A 21,984-nucleotide genomic window follows, 5' to 3' on the forward strand; every position below is an offset into this window, starting at 1 on the left:
ACATTCAATTTCTTGCCGAGTTCTTTGTAACATTTCCTCTGTTACTGTTGCAATCGCATTAGTGATACGATGTCGCAACGCAGGAATGTCGTCCGCTTTGGTCGCATACACTCGGACCTTCACGAACCCTCACATGAACAAACCAAGTGGCGTAATGTCGGGTGGACGTGGTGGCCAGGCAATGGGTCCTCCATGTCCGATCCAACGATTGGGAAATTTATTATCCAGGAAGTTGTGGACATCCGTTGACCAATGCGGCAGAGCTCCATCTTGTTGAAAAATGATGTTGTGTTGCAAGTCTTGTATCAGAGGGTACACAAACTGCTCTAGCATGTCCATATACAGTGACTCATTCAGTGTTTGTTCCGCAAAGAACAACGGTCCAACAATGCTGTGGTGCATTGGCCAGCACCAGACGTTTAGTTTAGGGCTATCACGAACATGTTCAATGACAATGTGCGAATTTGCAAACCCCAAATCCGAACATTATGCCTATTAACCCTTCTTGATAGATGAAAGATTGCCTCATCTGAGAATAAACATTTTTCCAGGAAGCTGGCATCCATATCAATAAGCTGCAGTATATCCACAGCAAATTGTTATCGGCATGATTTGTCGTTCGGGGTCAGATGTTGCAGAATTTGCACTCAGTAAGCACACATACGAAGACGCTGGTGAACTACACGATGCAATGTTGATCGAGGTACATCAAGTTGCCTAGATGCTTGACGAACTGACTTATGTGGGCTTCTGAGAAACGTTTGTCTGATGTCCTGAAACTCCGTAACGTGCACCGTCAGGATGTTTCCGAATACCTCCTGTTTCCAGAAACTTCCTATACCATTCCTTAACTGTTTTCACATCAGGTGTATCACATTCATACGCACGACGATAATTTCTTTACACAGTAATCGGCGATTTTGTTTCTGCAAACCACACTACTGCTTCCGCGCGCTGCTGTGGAGTCGTCATTTTCACTTCATGCGACCATGGCTTCACTCTGGCGACGATACTTTGCACTTCTGACGCGGGAATAAAAATTCTTTGAGATGCTGTACAATGTGGTGCATTTTTCACTGTCGTATCTACTGTGGTTTATCTCCCCTGGGGCCTTGAAGTCAGGGAGGTTTGAGTAGGACACCCTGTGCATCAAATAAATTAGCAAAAATTTAAATTACAGATTCTGTAACAGGACACAAAATTCCATTTGTCTTTTAATTAAAACCAAACGAATTCTTTGAACTCTATAAGCATTATAAATCACCCCAGAGGCACTTACTGGAGTCGACAGTAGTTTTGTCTACCCAGAAATCGGTATTACAATAAGAATAGCACTTGAAGCGTCAAAAGTCTCTCTATACGCACTGAGGCGATGAAAGTCATGGGGTGCCTCCTAATCTCTTAGTGCAGCAACTCGATGCGCCATGAACACAACTATTCGTTGGGAGTCCCCTGCAGAAATATTGAGCCATTATGCCTCTGTAGCCGTCCATAATTGCTAAATTATGTGCAGAATTTGCAGAATTTTGTGAAAGAACTGATCTCAAGGTTACGCCCCACAAATGTGCGATGTGATTCATGCTGGGTAATCTGGGTGCCCATATATGCACTCGAATTGTCTTGAAAGTTCTTTAAACCAAGGGCCAACAGTTGTAGTCTGGCGACATGGCACATTGTCTCCATAAAAACTGCAACTTTGTTTGGGAACATGATGTCCATACGTAGCTGCAAATGGTCTCCAACTAGCTGAGCATAACCAGGACCCAGTGCATTCCATGTAAACACAGCCCATACAATTATGTAGCCACCACCAGATTTCACAGTGCTTTCATCTATTTCATCTACATCTACATCCATACTCCGCAAGCCACCTGACGGTGTGTAGCGGAGGGTACCCTGAGTACCTCTATCGGTTCTCCCTTCTATTCCAGTCTTGTATTGTTCGTGGAAAGAAGGACTGTCGGTATGCCTCTGTGTGGGCTGTAATCTCTCCGATTTTATCCTCATGGTCTCTTCGCGAGATATACGTAGGAGGGAGCAATATACTGCTTGACTCCTCGGTGAAGGTATGTTCTCGAAACTTCAACAAAAGCCCGTACCGAGCTACTGAGCGTCTCTCCTGAAGACTCTTCCACTGGAGTTTATCTATCATCTCCGTAACACTTTCGCGATTTCTAAATGATCCTGTAACAAAGCGCGCTGCTCTCCGTTGGATCTTCTCTATCTCTTCTATCAACGCTATCTGGTACGGATCCCACACCGGTAGCTTTGTAAGTAACATATCGGATTGCCGCAGCGGCAACACCGGTTCCCGTCAGATCACCAAAGTTAAGCGCTGTCGGGCTGGGCTACCACGTGGACGGGTGACCAACCGGTCTGCGAGTGGGGTGCACTCAGCCCTTGTGAGGCAAACTGAGGTGCTACTTGATTGAGAAGTAGCGGCTCCGGTCTCGTAAACTGACATACGGCCGGGGGAGCGGTGTGCTGACCAGATGCCCCTCCATATCCGCATCCAGTGACGCCTGTGAGCTGAGGACGACACGGCAGCCGGTCGGTACCGTTGGATCTTCCAAGGCCTGTTCTGACGGAGTTTACTTTAGTTTTTTTTGGTTAATTGGCAACATGTGTCCACGGCATTGTTGGGTCAGCGCCAGACTCGAACTCCAGCTCTTATCTACCTAAATCGGCACTCATCTGACCAGGTCACGATTTTACAGTCGACCAGGATCGAACCTATATGATCAAAAGACCAGGAGAGGAGCTGAAAGCGATGTCCTGCCCTTAGAAAAAGTACTCGCGACGGTCGTCTGCTGCCATAGCCCATTACCGCCACATTTCCCCGCACTGCTCTAACGGACCGTTCGTCGTAAGTCCCACAATGATTTCTGTGTGTTGCTTGTCTGTTAGCACTGACAACTCTACGCAAACGCCGCTGCTCTCGGTCGTTAAGTGAAGGTAGTCGACCACTGCGTTGTCTGTGGTGAAGGGCAATGTCTGAAATTCGGTATTCTTGGCACACTTTTGGTACTGTGTATCCAGGAACACTGAATTCACTAAATCTGTATGTCTGCATATCACTATTTCGGGACTGTTTGTTAACTAAGTGTAAAGCATATCCTTAGCACTCAGTGTTAACTGATAATGACAAATATTAAAGATGCGCAAACGTAGAAAATACACACACCATTTACACAAATCTCTCACAAACGGAAATACACAAAATTCTGTCCCAATTATTACTGATTTTATTTCTAACTCAACAATGTTCTTATTACTGGAAAAAAGAAAATTAGGTTTTAATGCCTCGTCGACATCGAGATCATTAGAACCAGAGTACGAGGTTCGGCAGTGTCAAGATGTGGAGACATATCGGCCGTGCCCTTTCAAGGTAGCCAACCCGGCAGTTACCTGGAGTGATTTGGAGAACCTGAGCCGGGATGTTCGTATGTGGATTTGAATGAGAGTACAATTTGCGCCGACCGGTGAGGGCGAGTGGTTCTAGGCGCTTCAGTCTGGAACCGCGCGACCGCTACGGTCGCAGGATCGAATCCTGCCTCGGACATGGATGTGTGTGATGTCCTTAGGTTAGTTAGGTTTAAGTAGTTCCAAGTTCTAGGGGACTGATGACCTCAGATGTTAAGTCCCATAGTGCTCAGATCCATATATATAGTACAATGTGCCAACCACTATACTGCCTGGCTAACTTCGTATTACTGCGATGCTGATCAACTTAAAGGGTTTCGACGAATAGCAAGCAGCAGTATAAACTAGGCTATCTTATGGAAAGAGCGCTAAGGGAACTCAATAGCAAAACTGAAATGTTTCAAACGGCTCTAAGCACTATGGGACTTAACATCTGAGGTCGTCAGTCCCCTAGACTTAGAACTACGTAAACCTAACTAACCTAAGGACATCTTACACGTCATGCCCGAGGCGGGATTCGAACCTGCGACCGTAGCAGCAGCGCGGTTCCAGACTGAAGCGCCTAGAGCCGCTCGGCCACAACGGCCAGCTCGATAGCAAAACACAGGGGTTTTCACGAACCGTGGTGGACACTTTGGTAACGCTCTCAAGAAATAACGCCCCGTTTATTTTTGCCACGACCACCAACCGAGGTAGCAGGAAACAGGCCTAGCCAAACTCCATAGTGTTTGGGAAGTGGCGACTCTCCAGTAACTGCAGACATGCTTTCCAAAGTAAACATCCGCCATCCACATGTGGCGAGCAGACCTCCACAGCTGTAGCTGAGACAGTGTAAGGGAATAGCTGGCAGCTCTAGCGCCCGTTGCCAGCTTTCAGCTGCGAAGCGCCATTGGATGCTTGAGAAAACAGAAGACGTCTACACAGCTGAGGCGTTCCCATAGAGACGTTTACAAAATTGCATTACGTTATTGGCTGAGGCCAGCCAGCAAAGTTGTCGCACACAGCCCACTGATGCTATCAGGGATCGGTTCATGCCGACTCCACCATAGCGAGCTCAGGCTCAGATCCAGAGACTCTGCGTCCCAGACAGACAACCCCCAGAAAAACACATGCGTCAGCTGCACACGCAGATAAATCCCCGGTCGTGGCAAACTGAGCGTGTCACCTACCGACAGGCCAGGAAAAAAAATTGTAGCTTTGTGTCGTCGTTGTTGTTGTTGTTGTTGTGGTCTTCAGTCCAGAGACTGGTTTGATGCAACTCTCTATGCTACTCTATCCTGCGTAAGTTTCTTCATCTCCCAGTACCTACTGTATAAGGAAACCCAAAGGCGTTCTGCAAGCAGAGGTATTAATAGGAGCATATTCACAACTCACAAAATTTTTCTATGTGACAAAAATGTCGCAGTTGCACCGTTTGACGGCTAGGGGTCCATGAAGGTTTTACTAACGGCTGTCTAACATACTCAGAACAACCACATGCTCCATGCATAATGGTTGTAGCCTCAGCCAAACCAGTAACCAGCTCTTCTGGAATGCTTATTCCAGTCTTGTATTCCAAATGCTTTATCTACTCCTACCAAGACAAATCCATAGGAGTTCGGCAGCATCTATAAAACTATTTTCATCACACAGCAGTATGAACACCATCTGTGAACATCATTAGTGTTTCAGTGGTTGTCAACCTGATCTCCACTGCCCACGACCAAGTGTTCCAGGTTTCATTATGGACGGTAGGCAGGAAGGATTTTAAAAATATTTTAATTAACTTTTGGTGCAACCGGTAGCCGCGTGGTCTAGGGTGTCTTGTCATGATCCGCGAGGCTCCCCCCGTCGGAGGTTCGAGTCCTCCCTCGGGCATGCGTGTGTGTGTCGTCCTCAGCATAAGTTAGTTTAAGTTCGATTAAGTAATGTGTAAGCTTAGGGACCGATGATCTTAGCAGTTTGGTCCCATAAGACCTTAACACAACTTTAAAAAAAAAAAAGGAAAAAAAAAATTAACTTTTCATAAAACTTTGACATGAAGTACACTGTGTGATCAAAAGAATCCGGACATCCCCAAAAACATAAGTTTATCATATTAGGTGCATTGTTCTGCCAGCTACTGTCAGGTACTCCATATCAGCGACTTCTGTAATCATTAGACATCGTGAGAGAGCAGAATGGTGTGCTCCACGGAACTCACGGACTTTGAACGTGGTAAGGTGATTGGGTGTCACTTGTGTCATACGTCTGTACGCGAGATTTCCACACTCCTAAACATCCCTAGGTCCGCTGTTTCCGATATGATAGTGAAGTGGAAAGCGTATAGGCCGACCTCGTCTGTTGACTGACAGAGACTGCCGACAGTTGAAGAGGGTCGTAACGTGTAATAGGCAGACATCTATCCAGACCATCACATACAAATTCCAAACTGCATCAGGGTCCACTGCAAGTACTATGACCGTTAGGTGGGAGGTGAAATGGTTCAAACGGCTCTGAGCACTATAGGACTAAACATCTGAGGACATCAGTCCCCTAGAACTTATAACTACTTAAACCTAACTAACCTAAGGACATCACACAACACCCAGTCATCACGAGGCAGAGAAAATCTCTGATTCGCCGGGAATCGAACCCGGGAACCCGGGCTGGGAAGCGAGTGGGAGGTGAGAAAACTTGGATTTCATGGTCGGGCGGCTGCTCATAAGCCACACATCACGTTGGTAAATGCCAAACGACGCCTCGCTTGGTGTAAGGAGCGTAAACACTGACGATTGAACAGTGGAAAAGCGTGTGGAGTGACGAATCACGGTACACAATGCAGCGATCCGGTGGCAGGGTGTGGGTATGGCGAACGCCCGGTGAACGTCATCTGGCAGCATGTGTAGTGCCAACAGAAAAAGTCGGAAGCGGTGGTGTTATGGTGTGGTCGAGTTTTTGATGAAAGGGCTTGCACCCCTTTTTGTTTTGCGTGGCACCATTACAGCAAAGGCCTACACTTATGTTTCGAGCATCTTCTTCGTTCCCATTGTTGAAGAGCAATTCGAGGATGGCGATTACATCTTTCAACACGATCGAATACCTGTTCATAATGCATGAACTGTGTCGGAGTGGTTACAAGGCAATAACATCCCTGTAATAGACTGGCCTGCACAGAGTCCTGACCTGATTGCTATAGAACACCTTCGGAATGTTTTAGAACGCCGACTTCGTTCAAAATGGTTCAAATGGCTCTGAGCACTATGGGACTGAACATATGAGGTCATCAGTCCCCTAGAACTTCGAACTACTTAAACCTAACTAACCTAAGGACATCACACATATCTATGCCCGAGGCAGGATTCGAACCTGCGACCGGCGGTTCCAGACTGAAGCGCCTGGAACAGCTCGGCCGCACCGGCCGGCGCCGACTTGCTGCCAGGCCTCACTGACGGACATCGATACCCCTCCTCAGTGTAGCATTCCGTGAAGAATGGTTGTCATTCCCCAAGAAACCTTGCATCACCTGATTGAACGTATGCCTGCGAGAGCGGAAGCTATCATTAAGACTAAGGGTGGGCCAACACCATATTGAATTCCAGCATTACCGAAGGAGGGCACCACTAACTTGTAAGTCATTTTCTACCTGGTGTCCGGATACTTTTGATCGCATTGTGTATTTGGTAATGTTATTTTATATGCTTTAAGTTCCTGTAACTATGCTTTATATGTTTTACGAAGTAGAGTTATTTTCCTAATTCATATGTAATCGTTACTATGGAACGGGTGGGTGGCTAGAAAATGTTACTGGTAACAGAGATACGAAAGTGGCCAGTAGGTGAAAATGTTGACTACCCCTGGAATAAATCTTCATGGACAGCTATCAAGCAAATGGTCCACCTGTGACATTTATGTCATACAAGGAAGTGTTTCTATCTCTTCTAAGCGCACTAAAATTTTGTGTAGATAGTTTTTTTTGTGCCCTATATACAAACGGCTTCTTCTAATTAGTGTTGTTTTGTAAATATCTCATACAGGAACTGTATATAATATATCCCATAGATTCCATTTTTATTTAATGAATAAAATTTCGATCTCTAATTTAACAGTTAATTAATAATGTTTCACATTTCGGCCCCTAATTGAATAGTTTGTAGAACCGACGCTTGCAACTGACTGCGCAACGATCCCACTGCCGTCAGCATACATTTCGCGTAGGGACCACGGAGACTAGATATGAGAAATTAGGCCTGATACGGAGGCACATACATAGTCGTTTTTTCCTCGTTCTATTTGCGAGTAGAACGACTAGCTGACTAGCTGCGGTAAAGCGTCCTTACGCATCGCACCGTACTGTGGCTTGCGGAGTAAGCATGTAGATGTAGACAGCTAATTGCACAAGACAACTTGCCAATATTTTTGATATAAATGTCATTACTCTGAACTACAGTAAATCTGAGAAACATCTGTGTGGATGTGTGTTAACAAGTGCGGATCGTTCTCAACGACTCTCATGTGACTGCATGGAGTTGAGAAAGAGGGCTCTGTCCACCGAAATACAGTGTACTAGGCTGCCTCAGCAATCAGTCACGATTTATGATATACTACATTTAGCCCTGTGCAACCAGGTACTTGAAAATACATAGAAGAGCTAAAGTACTGGTCTGGGCATGTGTATTCAATTACAGAGATATGTAAACAGGCAGAGTACGGTGCTGCGGTCGGCAACGCCTATAAAAGACAACAAGTGTCTGGCGCAGTTGTTAGAGCGGTGGTAGGTTATCAAAATTTAAGTGAGTCTGAACGTAGTGTTACAGTCGGCGCACGAGCGACAGCACACGTCATCTCCGAGGTAGCGACGAACTGTGGATTTTCTAGTATGACCATTTCACGAGTGTGACTTGTGTGATGTCACCGGCAGACACCACACTTGCTAGGTGGTAGCCTTTAAATCGGCCGCGGTCCGTTAGTATACGACGGACCCGCGTGTCGCCACTATCAGTGATTGCAGACCGAGCACCGCCACACGGCAGGTCTAGTCTAGAGAGACTCCCTAGTCCCTAGCACTCGCCCCAGTTGTACAGCCGACTTTGCTAACGATGGTTCACTGTATACAGACGCTCTCATTTGCAGAGACGACAGTTTAGCATAGCCTTCAGCTACGTCATTTGCTACGACCTAGCAAGGCGCCATATTCAGTTACTATGTCTTCTGAACAGATAATATTGTGACTCATGTACCGTCAAGAGCGACGTTCATCATTAACGGATTAAGGTTAAGTATCAAACTAATTACGTCCGCTTTCTGAATTCTAATTCCTCGTCATGTTCCAGACCTCACGTCAGTATAGTTCTTCCCTCCTCACGCCAGCCTGCGTGAGCTAAAACGCGTGCATTTCGGCCTCCACTACTAACATGGTGTTGGCTCTTCTGCCAGCAGAACAACTTGAATATCTGGAATCCGGTAAAACATCAAATCTCTGACTTCGCTGCGGCCGGAAAAAGATCCTCCAAGGACGGGACCAACGACGACTGAAGAGAATCGTTCAACGTGACAGAAGTGCAACCCTTTCGCAAATTGCTGCAAATTTCGATGCTGCACCATCAACAAGTGTCAATGTGTGAACCATTCAACGAATCATCATCGATATGGACTTTAGGAGCCGAAGGCCCACTCGTGTACCCTTGATAGATTCACGAAACAAAGCTTTACTCCTAGCCTGGGACCGTCAAAAACGATATTGGACTGTTGATGAGTGTAAACATGTTGCCTGGTCGAGCGAGTCTCGTTTCAAATTGTATCGAGCGGATGCACGTGTACAGGCATGGAGACAACCTCATGAATTCAAGATGGTGTAGGCTTTGTAATGGTGTGGGGCGTGTGCAGTTGGAGTGATATGGGACCCCTGATACGTTTAGATTCGACTGTGACAGGTGACATGTACATAAGCATCCTGTCTGATCACCTGCATCCATTCATGTCCATTGTGCATTCCGACAGACTTGGGCAATTCCAGCAGGGCACTGCGACACCCCACATAACCCGAATTGCTACACAGTGACTCCAAGAACACTTCTGAGTTTAAACACTTCCGCTGGCCACCAAATTCCCCACACGTGAACATTATTCAGCATTTCTGGGAGGCTGATAAGAAGAGATCTCTACCCCTTCGTACTCTTACGGATTTAGGGACAGCTCTGCAGGATTCATGGTGTCAGTTCCTTCGAGCACTACTGCAGACATTAGTCGAGTCCATTCCGCGTCGTGCTGCTGCACTTCTGCATTCACGTGGGTGTGCTACCAAATATTAGGCAGGTGCACCAGTTTATTTGGCTCTTCAGTGTAGCTTCTAACTGAAATAATATACGTATAACCACTGTTAAAGTTGACGCATCTGACTGTATTGCTATCATAAGGGATTCCCTAATTCTTAAGTAATTCTCATATGTATGCGTGAATTTCAAAGTATGGGAAAATGTATACCGAAGCGCTCGCGTTAGAGAAACGTGTGGGTAACATGAGCTCTAGCTGGATGGAATTATTTGCACCGATATACAAAACATAACCATTTAAAGCTGATTGCACTGTGAATTATCTATCGTATACTTTCATAAATAAATCGTGCTGTCTACATAGGCTAATTTCCTTTAAATTTAATAATGGATTCTATACCGAAAATAAAACTTTTCGCTCTACGGTCGTGTGTCAGTTCCAATAGTAAATTTACTTAAGGAAACTTGTTTCGTAAAGAAAGTTAGATCCAGCGAAAACTACTATCTTCTGTTGTATCTGTTTGATACTGTATCACGATTACGTTACAACTAAGACCACCGATGTAATTTACCACCTTTACTGGCTTTCTTCTATTTTTCTGTTGCGATCAAAAAAAGTAACTTTTTACACTTTTGTGTATCTTCCCGTTTAAGAGAACTTTTTGTAATAAACGAATTATTCGAATAGAACATCCGAAGTATGTTTCTCATTTAGTTTCAATTAAGAATAACAGTTTTCCTCTTGACAACTAGACAGTCGTAACTTCATTAATCTCTTTATGACAACTTCATCGCAGTTACAATTATATGGAAAATGTTGACTATCTTTGCCTTCCTTAGGACGACTTTTTCCAACTACTATATACTTAACGCCTTTCCTCTTTGTTTCAAATATAAGCCGTAGAACCGAAATCGGAGTAGCGTACGAGTACAAGCAAAAAATTTACAATACCACTGACGGACAGCACTAAAAAACAAAACAAAAAAGAAGGAAAAAAGGAGCTAGGTGCCACCATCACTTTTAACCACACAATTTTACAATTGTTCAAAGTTCACACGTTCTGCAGGTTTTGACATTAGCCGTCCCATTACAGTCCCTAGGTTGAGTGGTCACTCGACACGACGAACAACAATACGTGAGAGCTATGTGGTACATTCAGTGTTCGTGATCTATATCTAAAAAACGCTAGGGCGTATTATCGCTGTAGGAACAAGCGAATCTTCCGTGGATATACACTAGGATCTAACACAATAAAGTAACACTCTTGGGTTACTACGTTCAAGACCCAAAACACGAATTCTCCATCAACAAAACAGCCACAACAACAGGCCCCTCCAACCATCTCGGAATTTTGACGATCTAACGCGCCAATCAGACAAAATTTGCCACGATATCCCTCAGGAGCAGTCCAACAACTCTAACAGTCAGTGCAGTGCCAAGACGAATAAATGCTTACATAAGGAGCAAAGATTGTTATTGATTTGCTCAATTTGTGAAGCTATTGCTCTTGAATAAATAGCCCAATTTTCCTGATCTTTACGTGTATATCACATCTACCGATTTCTGCCCCATTCGGATAATTCCTTCGTGGTGCGTGTTTTTTTTCTCATACGTGCAATCGTTTAATGTATTGATGCAGTTGCCTTATATGGCTTTTAAAAATTATTTTGGCAATACAGAATCAAAGTCCATGTGTTGATCCTTGGACTCAGAAATCCCTTCCAACGTCATATCAAAGTTCATCTTCTGCATCAGGTCACTTCCAGCTCATATAGCACTTACCCAGTACATTAACTTACGATCTGTTTTTCTCGATACATGCAACCGCACCGAGGTATAGTTCACCGTAGTTGATAAATAATCATCCCTATTAACAAAATGGTTCAAATGGCTCTAAGCACTATGGGACTCAACTGCTGAGGTCATTAGTCCCCTAGAACTTAGAACTAGTTAAACCTAACTAACCTAAGGACACACAAACATCCATGCCCGAGGCAGGATTCGAACCTGCGACCGTAGCGGTCTTGCGGTTCCAGACTGCAGCGCCTTTAACCGCACGGCCACTTCGGCCGGCCCCCTACAAGCAATTTTTGGATCACACACCTTTGTTTCTTTAGCCAACCTGGTCGATAGCGAGTTGCTGACGACACAATAGTGACTCTGGTTTCGTCATCGAGTACCATTTTTAAACCGAAATCGCTAAGGTATAATTCATCGTAGTTGACAAATAATCACCTCTATTAACACTTGTTTAGATCATGAACTTTTGTTTCTGTGCCAGCCTGATCGACTTCCAGTCCCTGACGACACAATAATGACTTTGGTTTCGTCACCTAGTACTATTTTTTAAATAGACATCGCTATGTGATGTCATTTCTGGATTGTTAATTGCTCTGACCTCTTTTCAAATGGTATAAATGGCTCCGAGCACTATGGGACTTAACATCTGAGGTCATCAGTCCCCTTGAATTTAGAACTACTTAAACGTAACTAACCTAAGGACACCACACACATTCATGCCCGAGGCAAAATTCGAACCTGCGACCGTAGCGGTAGCGCGGTTCCAGACAAGCGCCTAGAACCGCTCTGATCTCTTTTGCCAGTTTCATTTGTTACTTCTGTTTCTGCCGTCTCTCTTGATGGTCATTTATTTTCTCAGTCGAAATTTTCCGGCTTTAATTGAGTTTTGTCTTTCTGCCACGATCCCTTGCAGTAGAAGTAATTACCTCAATTCTCAGATTACCTTCCATTCGGAAAGTGGATGCACTCAGCGACTGTATGTGAGTTATAAAGTCTCTCTCACTCATACACACACACACACACGGTATAAACATCGTAAATAGAAGTTAGTCTCGAACACATACTTCGTTAGGTTGGCTACAAATAGGTAATCATACCAAAGAAGATGAAACACGTAATGGAATCGCAATATTTACGTTGTGAAAAACAGTGTACGACGAAATAGTTGTATCGAGTGGCAAAAGAACAATATTCCACCACGAAAAAGAGTGAGAAACATGGTGAACAGTTTGTGGAAGGCGAGAACACAAAGATGTGATTATACGGCAGTGATAAAAGTGGTAGTGCGATCTCCATACTAGATGTGAGGAAATGCAGATCAGCAAATCGCAGGTAATTACTTTTTTTTACAATAAATTACGAAGTTATCTGCTTAATAATCTGAAACTAACAAAACTGTGTCGTCATAGATCCCACAGAAGACGCCTTAGAACAGGAGAAGGCGAAACGCGTCTGGGATAAATAAAGTAACTAGCAGCAGGACAAGGCAGTTTTATTTACAAAATAAGTGGTTATGTGCTTGCTGCGGAGGATGTACACACAAACAAACTTGTTAAATGTTTCAAAGCTTTACGGTCCTTCAGAGTAGTCGCCAGAATTGTGTGTAACCAGTTGTCAGTGATGTGGAAATTTGGTGGATAGTTTTAGCAGCGCCAGTTGTGTTGATAGTTCGAGAGGAGCGGTCTACTTCCCGAATCTCTGTAACAGGTCTGAAACGATTGCCAAGTAGTGCTTCCTTCATGTTAGGAATCAAGTGGAAATCACAAGGGCTTAAGGCTGGGACTGTGGTGGATTGCAGGCTGTGTTTCAAAAATGAACAGCTTAGACAAAGAAGCGGCTACACTTTCTGCACAGGTCCGCCCATCATTTTGCAGGAGAATGTCCGGTCTCGTGTGGCACAGCTTGCGACTGATTTGGTCGATCGATGGGGCTTGATTCCTGAGATGAAGGAACCTCTTTATGGCATTCGTTTCAGAACTGTCACAGAGATTCGTCAGGAAGTAGACAGCTCCACTCGGTGTATCAACACATCTGGCGCCGCTGCATGTGCCCTACGACTTCCACATTGCTGGCAAGGGGTTATACACAAGGACAGGAGAACTTGGAAACATGTGTCTGCTTTGTGTAAGTTGTAAATAAATATTTGCCTCTATTAAAGTTCCAACCCTCGTAGTTCTTAAGAATGGACCTCAAATCATATATCGATAGGAAATGCGAAATGGCTGACAGCTTCAGTGTGGTGTAAAAACGCAAGCTCATCTTGTACTGAGGACACTGTAGGGCGACCATACTTTTTCGTGTGCAGCGCTTTTACGAATAATTTATAATTTAACCTGTGCCCTATTAGACCACTCTGGGCATTTACAACTCCCTATGGGCTTCTGAAGTAACAGAACTCTACCATCTAGTGAAGATGTATGAGACAGGCGAAACACCCTCAGACTTCACGAAGAATATAATAATTCCAATCCCAAAGAAAGCAGGTGTTGACAGATGTGAAAATTACCGAACTATCAGTTTAATAAGTCACAGCTGCAAAATACTAACACGAATTCTTTACAGATGAATGGAAAAACTGGTAGAAGTCGACCTCGGGGAAGATCAGTTTGGATTCCGTAGAAATTTTGGAACACGTGAGGCAATACTGACCATACGACTTATCTTAGAAAATAGATTAAGAAAAGACAAACCTACGTTTCTAGCATTTGTAGACTTAGAGAAAGCTTTTGACAATGTTGACTGGAATACTCTCTTTCAAAATCTGAATATGTCAGGGGTCAAATACATTGAGCGAAAGGCTATTTACAATTTGTACAGAAATCAGATGGCAGTTAAAAGGGTCGAGGGGCATGAAAAGGAAGCAGTGGTTGGGAAGGGAGTGAGAGAGGGTTGTAGCCTATCCCCGACTTTATTCAATCTGTTTATTGAGCAAGCAGTAAAGGAAACAAAAGAAAAATTCGGAGTAGGAATTAAAATCCATGGAGAAGAAATAAAAACATTGAGGTTGGCCGATGACATTGTAATTCTGTCAGAGACAGCAAAGGACCGGGAAGAGCAGTTGAACTGAACAGTGTCTTGAAAGGAGGATATAAGATGAACATCAACAAAAGGAAAACGAGGATAATGGAATGTAGTCAAATTAAATCGGGTGATGCTGAGGGAATTACATTAGGAAATGAGACACTTAAAGGAGTAAATGAGTTTTGCTATTTGGGAAGCAAAATAACTGATGGTGGTCGAAATAGAGAGAATATAAAATGTAGACTGGCAATGGCAAGGAAAGCGTTTCTGAAGAAGAGAAATTTGTTAACACCGAGTATAGATTTGTCAGGAAGTCTTTTCTGAAAATATTTGTATTTAGTGTAGCCATGTATGGAAGTGAAACGTGGACGATAAATAGTTTAGACAATAAGAGAATAGAAGCTTTTGAAATGTGGTGCTACCGAAGAATGCTGAAGGTTCGATGGGTACATCACATAACTAATGAGGAGGTACTGAATAGAATTGGAGAGAAGAGGAGATTGTGGCACAACATGACTAGAAGAAGGGATCGGTTGGTAGGTCATGATCTGAGACATCAAGGGATGACCAATTTAGTATTGGAGGGAAGCGTGGAGGGTAAAAATCGTAGAGGGAGACCAAGAGATGAGTATACTAAACAGATTCAGAAGGATGTAAGTTGCAGTAGGTACTGGGAGATGAAGAAGCTTGCACAGGATAGAGTAGCATGGAGAGCTGCATCAAACCAGTCTCTGGACTGAAGACCACAACAACAACAACACGTGATTTCGACAGCCCTTATCAGTTCAAGAGTTTCTGCAAGCTTTCCTGTGATAGTATTTGAATATGAACGTGCACCAATTGTGCTTGTAATTTTCTTACCAGCTACAGTTTTTGAGGCCATTTACGAAACAAAGGATGTTGCTTATTACTACAAAACATGAATAATTTATGATTTATTCCAAACATTAAATGACATGTTAACAAATATTAATATTGAAAGAGTACGAATTAATAAGTGCTGTAAAGTTTAGAAGAGGACTGCAGCGTAATTAGAATTGATTGTTGAAACTAGCAGTTGCAGCTGTGAAGAATGGAGCAAAAATGGCGGTACAAAATTATAGCTCAAAGTATGTGGACGATTAGTTTCCTTCTTTTTAGTGATTGAATGATTACCCTTCATTATTTTAAGCAAGTTGATTCTTTAGTCTACATGTATATAACCACACTGTAATTAAATTTAATTTAAAAATGGTCACCTTTTCACTGTCAGCATAAAAAGTTACAGGATAGTAACAAAATACAACAAACAACAACTTCAACCCAAGTGAATTGACAATTAAATCGAAACCCTTAGCTGCCGACAGGTGTTGTTGATATACATCAATGGGGACAGCTGAAAATGTGTGGCCTGACCAGCATTCGAACCCGTGACCTCCTGATTACATGGCAGACGCTCTGTCCATCTGAGCCACCGAGGGCACAGGGGAGAGTGCGACTGCAGGACTTATCCCTTGCACGCTTCCTGTGAGACCCACAGTCCCAACAGTCCACAACCTACATTCGTAGTGTTCCTAATAGGTATTTGCCCATTCACTCATTACTCGCGCCAGCCTAAGCTGACAAGTCCCGAAAGAGTTCGGCCAAAGTGCGCGCATTCGCACAGAAGGAGGTCAATGGCCGGGTAGCCTTTAACTGTATGAAGATGGTATTTGTTCCCGAAAGAACAGATACCACTGAATGGGCAAATATCTACGAGGGTCACTCCAAAAGAAATGCACACTATTTTTGTAAAAATACAGTTATCATTCTGCATGTGTGAAAGTTTTACAGTGTGTAGATACATCCTTCCCTCTTGTTTTCAAACTTAGTTCAACCTGTTCCCGTGAGTGGCGCCGTCACAGCATGTCTTCAAGATGGCTGCTACATTTGCCGTTCGTCAGAAGCGACGTACTGCCATAGAACTCCTGTGCTGTGAAAACGAGACAGTGGGAAACATCCACAAGAGGTTGAAAAAGGTGTATGGAGATGCTGCTGTCGATCGCAGTACAGTTAGTCGGTGGGCAAACAGGTTAGGTGATGAAAGCCGGCACGGCAACATTGAGGATTGTCCTCGCAGCGGCAGGCCTATTACTGCACACACTCCAGACAATGTGCAGAGAGTTAACGAATTGGTGACTGCTGACAGACCCATCACAGTGAACGAATTGTCACGCTACGTTGGGATAAGGGAAGGAAGTGTTTGCACAATACTGAGTGTTGCCGTTAAAAAAGATTTGTGCCACGTGGGTTCCCAGGATGTTGACAGTGACTCACAATGAAACAAGAAAAACACTATGCAGCGAACTTTTGGAACAGTACGAGAGTGGTGGAGATGAATTTCTTGGAAGAATTGTGACAGGTGATGAAAAATGGCTCCCTCATTTTTCACCAGAGACCAAGAGGCAATCATTGGAGTGGCATGATGTAAATTCGCCCAAGAAAAATAAATTTAAAACCACACCTTCTTGTAGAAAATTTTCGCTACGGTGTTTTTCGATTCCGAAGGACTCTTGCTTGTGGACATCGTGCAAAGAGGAACCACCATAAATTCTGATGCATGTGACGACACAGTAGAAAATTCAAGCTCGACTGAGTCGTGTTCGACCACATCTGAAAAGGCAGTATGTTTTGCTGTTACACGACAATGCACGGCCACATATCAGTCAAAAAACCATGGAAGCGATCACAAACCTCAGATGGACAACACTGAAACACCCGCCCTACAGTCCTGACCTGGCTCCATGTGACTATCATCTCTTTGGGAAACTGAAAGACTCTCTTCGTAGAACAAGGTTTGAAGATGAAGACTCCCTTGTGCACGCTGTCAAGCAGTGGCTCCAACAGGTTGGTCCAGAATTTTACCGTGCGGGTATATAGGCGCTGGTTCCAAGATGACGTAAGACAGTTGAGAGGGATGTAAATTATGTAGAGAAATGAAAATATTGTTCCTAAAGAATGTATCTACACACTGTGAAACTTTCAGACATGTAGAATAAAAGATGGATTTTAAAAAAAGTAGTGTGCATTTCATTTGGAGTGACCCTCATATTAGGAACACTATGAATGTAGGTTGTGGACAGTTGGGAATATGGGTCTCACGGGAAGCGTCCAAGGGATACGTCCCTGCATTCGCACTATCCTCTGTGCCCTCGGTGGCTCAAACGGATAGAGCATCTGCAATGTAAGCTGGACATCCCGGGTTTGACTCCTGGTCAGAGCACATATCTTCAGGTGTCCCCATTGATGTATATCAACAACACCTATCAACAGCTAAGGGTTTCGATTTAATTATCATTTTATTCTAGAGAAGCTGCACGGTCATCAGTGGTAACTGTTCTTTCGGGAACAGATACCAGCTTCATATAATCATCGTAAGTATCTGAGAATACTGAAGAACACTTATTCAATTCACACCAGCTGGCAGTGTAAGAATGACGTGCTTTGTTGAGATACTCATACATGGGATTGTTTGGTAGCGACATGCATAATACGATAACCGTTTATGGTGGAAAGTTGTCCGCATTTGTGGCACATTCAGCGTACGACGAGAACCACCAACCAACTGCTGTCATTGATCTTGCAGGCGAGGAGTGGCAGCTGGAGGACAAAAGCAACGCTACGCTGTCCGTGGACACTGGCTGCTTGCAGCTGTTGGCCAACGCCCTGGACCACCCCATGTGCCCACTGGAAGACCTGCCTCCGGAAACCATTAAGCGGCGCAAGCAGTGCCGTGTGCAGCTGTGGCACGACCTGTCGCAGGGGTCGCCCCACATACCCGTCACCAGCTACCTGGCCTACACGCAGAGGGCCAACGTCAACCTCTGCCTCTTCGCCTGGATGACTGTCAACTCGATCAGCATTTGTCAGGATGTCCCCTTCAGTACGATTCAGTCTGTGCGCGATGCCCGCTGCGTTTTCGGTGGTCCTGACGACCAACCCTGTCCGCAACTCAACGAAACCGACGCCGTCTGCTCTGTTTGCAGGGCTATTCTCCTGCTCAAGTGTCGCGATTTTGCTTCCACAAGTTATCTCGAGGCATGTCGCGCCCCCATGGACCACCGTGGTTGGTACTCACCATACTGTGGATATTATATACAGGGCAAAGACAAGCCGACAAACAGAATACTGAGCTACAAAGACAGTCTAAACAGTGGCACCTTGAAGTACAAGGATTTTAAAATCGAGGGCTTAGAACCTTTAGAAATAACATTTGTAGCAGTGAATATTCTCTTCCGATTTTTGACTGCTGCAGTGTACGTGTACCTTCCCAATTTACGTAACTTGCCCGGAAAGATATTCTTGTCCTTTCAGATAACAGGTATGGTCCAGATCTTGTTTTCTGAGGTCTTGCATCGTATGGCAGGTGTCCCTGACTTGTCTACGACGGTGCAGATTGATAGCGCACTAACTCTTCTAAACTGTATCTGGCTCAACTCATTCTGCTACCAAATGTACGCATGCGTTCGTCACCTTAGGCTTCCTAGCGACCTAGAACGTGCTGAAGTAAGGAAGATATTCCGCCGTCAGCTGTTGTGTTCGCTAATACCCTGGAGCATAGTACTGGTGGCAACCATTGCTTTGGAAAGAACGAGCGAATATTACCTGTTTCACAGTCGCATAATATTCATCGTCGCAATTTCTCTGTCAGTAGCTTACAATATTGTTTGTCTTGGACTGGTGGGATACATGTACCGACGTACTCGTAATTCCATGCGGCAGCTCAAAATTTATAGTAAAGAGACGTTTGGCTCAAAGACACTAATTCTTTACATGTCAGCTAAGACTGTCACTTTAAGTGGCATAGGCACGATTATTAGAATTGGCTTCCACCAGGCACAAGGCATAGCGCAGTACGTGTACTATGTCCATATAGCTACGATGGTACAGGGTCCACTGCTTTTCGTTTTATTCGTTTGCAACAGTGCAACTCTCCCTCTGCTCAGGGAGAGACTACTAGCACGGTGGAACCCCGATGTCATCGGTCCAGGGCAAGAATTGTGTTCATCTGCCGAGAGAAATCTGGCAAAGAGAGTCAATGTACAGGCTGCGGCTGCGGAATCCACATTGTAATCTCCAAGAGTGTTTTTTTTTTTTTTCCAAGGATTGTCTTCGTTGTGCTAAACCCTGTCATAAGTTATCAATGTAGAAGCTAGCTGGTTTGACAAAATTGCTGTGATTCATGTAAAACTGCTTCCCTATTTTCTAATATGATCTTCATTTCTGCAATGACATTAAATAATTAATAAATAAAATTAAATCTATATGAAAATAAGATGTAAGTCTCTATTTCTTCTACCCAACAGGTGAAAGATTTAGACTATATACTTTATTAACGTGCACTCCACAAATTAAACAAGAAAAATTTTCTGATATTAGACCATGTCAAAGACGAAGATAGTACAAGAACTTAATGTTAACCACGAATTACTTTAAGTGCCGTTCTATAAAGTGAAGGCAACAGAATCTACTCTTAGTATACACTTACAAGAACTTCGTCCTCTCTGCAGATTCTTGCGAAGCTTTTAACGCACGCCTATGTTTATCTTACGTTTAAAATTTCATTGAGGCTTTGTAAATAACTGATTGCCCGGTCATGGCTCATCTGCTTTCTCTCACTGTATATGGAGAAACCTGAGATTCTGTCTTCGACTGTCTAGAAATTACCCTTTTCTGGCAGTTTCTTATAAATGTTGTGTGACATGAAAATCCAACTTGAAACGAAATTATTCTTTGCGTGCCTGGTTGCACTGATATGAAAAAAATCATGGGAGACCTTCTAACACCGTATCGGGCCTCCTTTTTCTCGATATAATGCAGCCACACGACCTGGCATGGACTCAACAAGTCGTTTGAAGTCCCCGCAGGAATACTGAGCCATACCGCCATAGGTCTACCGATGACATTGTAATTCTGTTGGAGAGAGCAAAGGACCTGGAAGAGCAGTTGAACTGAACAGTGTCTTGAAAGGAGGATATAAGATGAACATCAACAAAAGCAAATCGAGGATAATGGAATGTAGTTGAATTAAATCAGGTGATGATGAGGGTATTACATTAGGAAATGAGACACTTATACGAGTACATGAGTTTTGCTATTTGGGAAGCAAAATAACCACTGATGATGGTCGACGTTGAGAGAATATAAAATGTAGACTGGCAATGACAAGGAATGCGTTTCTGAAGAAAAGAAGTTTCTTAACATCGAGTACAGTTTTAAGTGTGAGGAAGTCTTTTCTGGTAGTATTTGTATGGAGTGCAGCCATGAAAATGAGACATGGATGATAAATAGTTTAGACAAGAAGAGAATAGAAGCTTTCCAAATGTGGTGCTATAGAAGAATGTTGAAGATTAAAGGGGTGGATCACGTAATTAATGAGGAAGTGCTGAACGGAATTGGGGAGAGGAATTTGTGGCACAATTTGACTAGATGAAAGGATCGGTAGGTAGGACATGCTCTGAGGCATCAAGGGATCACCAGTTAGTATTGGACGGCAGCGTGGAGGGAGACCAAGAGATGAAAACGCTAAGCAGATTCATAAGGATGATGGAAGATGGTTGCACAGAATAGAGTAGCATGGAGAGCTGAATCAAACCTGTTTCTGGACTGAAGACCAAAACAACAACAACTGTCTCTATAACAGTCCATATTTGCAAGTGTATTACCGCTGCAGGATTTTGTGTACGCACTGACCTTTCAATTATGTCCAACAAATGTTCAATGGGATTCGTGTCGGGCGATCTAGGTGGCCAAATCATAGGCTCGAATTGTCCAGAATGTTCTTCAAACCAATCGCGAACAGTTGTGGCCCGGTGACACTGTGCATCATTGTTTGGGGACATGAGGGCCAAGTACGGTTGTAAGTGGCCTCCAAGTAGCCGAACATGACCATTTCCAGTTAATGATGAGTTCAGTTAGACTAGAGGACCCAGTTCATTCCTTGTAAACATAGCCCACACCATTTTGGGGGCACCACCACCTTGTCTAGTGCCTTGTTGACAACGTGTGTCCATGGGTTCGTCCGAATTGGGCCACACTGTAATCCCACCATCAGCTCTTACCAACTGAAACCGGGACTCATCTGACAAGGCTACAGTTTTCTAGTCGTCTAGGATCCAACTGATATACCCAAAAGCCCAGGTGAAGCGTGCTTTTACCAAAGGCACGTGGGTCGGCCGTTTGCTGCCATAGCCCATTAACACTTTTAGCCACGCTATCGTAACTGGTCCATTCGTCGTAGATCTCACATTGATTTCTGAGGTTATGTCACGCAGCCCTGGTTGTGTGTTAGTAGTGACAACTCTACACAATCGCCGCTGCTCTAGGTCGTTAAGTGAAGTCATTCGGCTTTCAGAGTCTGTTAATAACCGTCGCGCCCCCTAATCACGTCGGAAACCATACGAATCGCCTGAGTACAAATGACAGCTCCGCCAGTACACTGTCCTTTTATACCTCGTGAACGCTATACTACAGCCAAATGTATATGTGCAT

At 44.0% G+C, this 21,984-nt stretch overlaps 1 protein-coding gene across 1 annotated transcript in view; it reads left to right on the plus strand.

Annotated features, from left to right (window-relative positions):
* The window catches only part of LOC124550736, a 102,341-nt gene extending 82,759 nt beyond the window's left edge, over positions 1-19,582 (plus strand). Inside the window, exon 7 of the mRNA XM_047125456.1 lies at positions 18,080-19,582. Within this exon, the coding sequence (XP_046981412.1) occupies positions 18,080-19,566 (1,487 nt within the window). The 3' untranslated portion in view covers positions 19,567-19,582. The remainder of the gene's footprint in view (positions 1-18,079) is intronic.
* The last annotated feature ends 2,402 nt before the right edge of the window (positions 19,583-21,984 follow it).

Source organism: Schistocerca americana, chromosome 9 (assembly GCF_021461395.2).
Source record: "Schistocerca americana isolate TAMUIC-IGC-003095 chromosome 9, iqSchAmer2.1, whole genome shotgun sequence".
NCBI classification, from domain to species: domain Eukaryota; kingdom Metazoa; phylum Arthropoda; class Insecta; order Orthoptera; family Acrididae; genus Schistocerca; species Schistocerca americana.